General features: G+C 37.0%; 1 protein-coding gene across 1 annotated transcript; it reads right to left on the bottom strand.

Moving 5' to 3' along the window:
• Nucleotides 1-374: 374 nt before the first annotated feature.
• LOC126252084 (rhythmically expressed gene 2 protein-like) lies at nucleotides 375-1,604 on the bottom strand. Its single transcript, XM_049952939.1, has one exon. The coding sequence runs from the start codon at nucleotides 1,456-1,458 to the stop codon at nucleotides 703-705; it is 756 nt and encodes a 251-aa protein (XP_049808896.1). The 5' UTR covers nucleotides 1,459-1,604; the 3' UTR covers nucleotides 375-702.
• Between the last annotated feature and the right edge of the window lie 2,079 nt (nucleotides 1,605-3,683).

Here is a 3,683-nt window from a genome sequence, read left to right on the forward strand (position 1 = left end):
AGCCCTAAAATGCATACAAATTATGACAACTGAGACACGTAACATATCATGAGGAGACCTTGAACCTATTACTCTGCCAAAATTAAGCAGGTTAATTATTTAATTTATATCTATTTTTTAAAAATAAAAGTGAAGTGAAAGCAAAAAGTAGATCTAAGAAGAGTTTTGGGCATCGATCTCGTTACATTGTTCTACCGCAGCAATCAGTACACAACATTAAAAAAAATATACCAGCTAAATTAAACTATACCAAATTAAAAATAAGTTGGCCACTCTGAATGCAGCAGCTGTTAACATCAATACGAAAAACAGATCCCCAGGATAAAAGGTCAGTGTGCCTAGATTTTAATTTCAATTTCTTACATAGTAGCTAATTTTTACCTCCAAGAATTATTTTAATTTTATTCCTGTATTACACTGGAATGAACAGCATTTATATTACACACAAAATGTATAGTTTCGTGGGTAGCACTACATGTAATTCAGACAGACCTAACTTTTTTCTATTTAATGCAGGCTTAGTGTTGATCTGTCTTTGTGCGTCTACCCTTACAAACTCAGATGCCAATATCAAACATTAATTGTGTTTTGACAATTTAAAATACGGTATAGTGTCACAACACTTATCACTAAATACACCTCTTTATTATCTGGTTCTGGTATAACACAAAGTTTTACTACTTATGGGCAGACTTTCTTTTCTCACAGATGAGGAAGTCTTGCCTTAAGTTCTGACAAATCATTAAATACGTAATTCGTCAACACTCCATCTCTTTGCAACCGCTTAATCAACAATTCGTCTTTATTTTTCTTTAACAATGCACACTTCCACTGAGCTTTCATTGCCCCTTTATAGTCAGTTTCAATCTTGTCTCCGATATGCAGTGCGCAGGTTGGGCTGACATGACTATCAATTTTCACTGCTAAGTCAAGAGCTTTCTCAAAAATTTTTGTAGAAGGTTTTTCAATACCAGCTTCATAAGATGTTAAGACAAAATCAAAATATTTATTTAAATCCAAAGAGTTCAGCACACAGTGGAGCCTTTCGTCATAGTTTGATATAATACCGAGAATTGTATTTGTTTGCTGAAGGTATGACAACAGATCTTGGGCGCCATCTGCGACAATATACTGTTCTCCGTTTTTGTATGCGGTTATGAGATACTCAGCAACTGAGTCATATTTGGTTCTGCTATACTGACTATTTGTTGCCTTGTCAAGAACTTCTACAACTAGCTGGTTCCACCATTTTTTCCAGCCTATACCCGTTTGCTGGCCGAAGTTTGGATGGAGACTGCTCTGCTTCTCATATTCCGATAGAAATACAGATGCAATATCGGAAGGCTGCGCCTTGATACCAAAAAGAGATGCTGCTTCCGAATAAAATGTTGGTGGTGGGGTTCGAAAATTAAGGAGCGTACCAATAACGTCGAATGTCACTAAGCGGAACCGATGCATTGCACGCCCAACATAAATATACTTCTATGAAGAACAGCTGATCGCAGAATTGTTTTTTCAACATACAGGTGGCTTTTTTTGTTCTGTGGGCTCAGTGACCTTGGTCAAAGATCTCAACACTAAGTTAACGCCAGTCTGCTTGGCGCCACTGTCTCTGGAAGAATGCGTTGTTGGATTGATGTAAAATCAAATATTTGTCATTGATTACAAAGAAGAGTTGTGTTATATCATCAATTAACATAACCATACACAAATGTTGTATGAAGGCCAATTCACACACTGGACGTCACGTCACATCACTTTACGCCACGTCACTCCATGTCACGTCACATCAGGGTGTATTGAGATCTGTGCATGCAGAGAGCGGGGAAACAAAGTCAACATTGCGAATTGTGTTGCTGCGAACAATGATCAGGTTCATTCGCCTTCGGTACATCGTATTATACGTTCAGATCTATGAGAGCGCAATACATCAGTCGTCTAAATCAGAGAAATCTTACTTCACATTTTGAGGTTGTGTCCACTGCTCCATAGCAATTGTGGCTGTGACGAAGGGAGATGAGAACAGCTGACGCAGCTTTGTAAAGACATCAAGTACAATTTTTCTCAAAACGATGATAGTCTAACGACTTGATCATCGAAAATGGTTGCAGTAATTGCTATTTATTGCGATTTGGACTACATTACAAGTAAAAAATTAACACACAAAAAATAAGCTTCAAACTCAAACCGAAATCATTGTATTTTTTTTACACAACTGCTTTTATCCCATATTATTTTTTAAATGTGTACAATGCGCGTATGTGGGTATGTTTCACTGCAGTTCAATGTAAATCACTATGTGTAAAAAAAGAATTACTGGCAGCAAACACTAACGCAAAAGAACGACTTAAAAATTGTCAGTATGTTACCATATTTTTAGGTATCAACAGGCATTATGAGTTTAAACTAATTCGTCCGACATTACAGTGGGAGAACGCATTATGAACCACTAAACAAGCCAACAATTACCAATCTTCTGTGAATAACTCGACTGAATGCTGACCGATAACGTCGAAAACCACCAATATCTTGACAGGTAACCCTCCCTTTCATTTTAAGGCATTTTCCAACTCGTGCCTTGAAACTGACGTGGATATACTTGTCGAACTATTGGAGTTTTCGACGTATTTATGTGGCCACATTCTCGCAAGTAGTTAGAGCACACAGCATGCTGGGCAAAGCTTAACTTCTTCTTGGGCAACGTGTTGAACATTATAGTCTGAATATTTCATAGGCTAGATATTCCTAATAAAAAAAAGCTAGGGAGTACTCATTTACTATGTATGCAACTGATATGTCGACAAAAACATTTTTAAACATGAGTCTTTAAAACCAAGAAAGATTATTACTTTACTGTTTTTCAAAGTCTTCATCTGAATACCATCCGCTTTCCGAGTCAATGTTGAAACTATTTGATTGTAAATTGAGAGTGATAGGTTCAAGGCTTTTATCCATCTTCACTTCCCTGTGAAGTTATACTCCTGAAACTGCCACACACAGTTGCCTATGCTGAAGGGGGTTACTCTCTATTGCTACATGCACAAGCGACTCAGTGTCTGTTATCTTGAATGTTTTATTTGTTTTCCTACATAGTTTGTAACCTGTGCACAAATTAATTCCATTAGATTATACTGACAGTGATATGTGTATAATCGCAAAACTGTGTGACCACACTCATATGCAAGAAAGTCAGATTTGTACATCTTGTCATGTGACTTTTATGAATTAAAGAGCTGCAGGAGTTCAGCACAAGTCTGGCTTATATTGTCTGGAATATTTATATTTTTCAGCCAGAATACAATATCCCCTTTCTTGGTGCTTGTACTTTGTCTTTTCTCTGTAACTGCTGAATTATAACTTGCATGATAATTAAAATGACCGACTTCGAAGCAAGGTATGGCAAGAATCGCTCAGTGAACCACTTCCTGAAAGTGACAGCGTTAATTTCTGAATGGTAGTCATTACTGTTTCTCTTACACCTAAATACAAGTTTACTCTCAGGAACCAAATCAGAAGAGCCAAAATGCAGAATAAGTATACGCAAGCTTTTTCCTATGGGAACTTTAAAACTGCTAACACCATCACTCATTTTCCAACAGTTATTCATGGAATTATCACATTCACTCATGTTTCATCATGGTTATACACTGTAGAGCTACCTCCTTCTCTTGTATCATGCATCT

The sequence above is a fragment of the Schistocerca nitens genome, chromosome 4, assembly GCF_023898315.1.
Source record: "Schistocerca nitens isolate TAMUIC-IGC-003100 chromosome 4, iqSchNite1.1, whole genome shotgun sequence".
NCBI classification, from domain to species: Eukaryota; Metazoa; Arthropoda; class Insecta; order Orthoptera; family Acrididae; genus Schistocerca; species Schistocerca nitens.

Bases quoted from the DNA above. Each gene is read 5' to 3' on its own strand.
- LOC126252084 (XM_049952939.1), bottom strand. From the start codon at position 1,458: ATGCATCGGTTCCGCTTAGTGACATTCGACGTTATTGGTACGCTCCTT.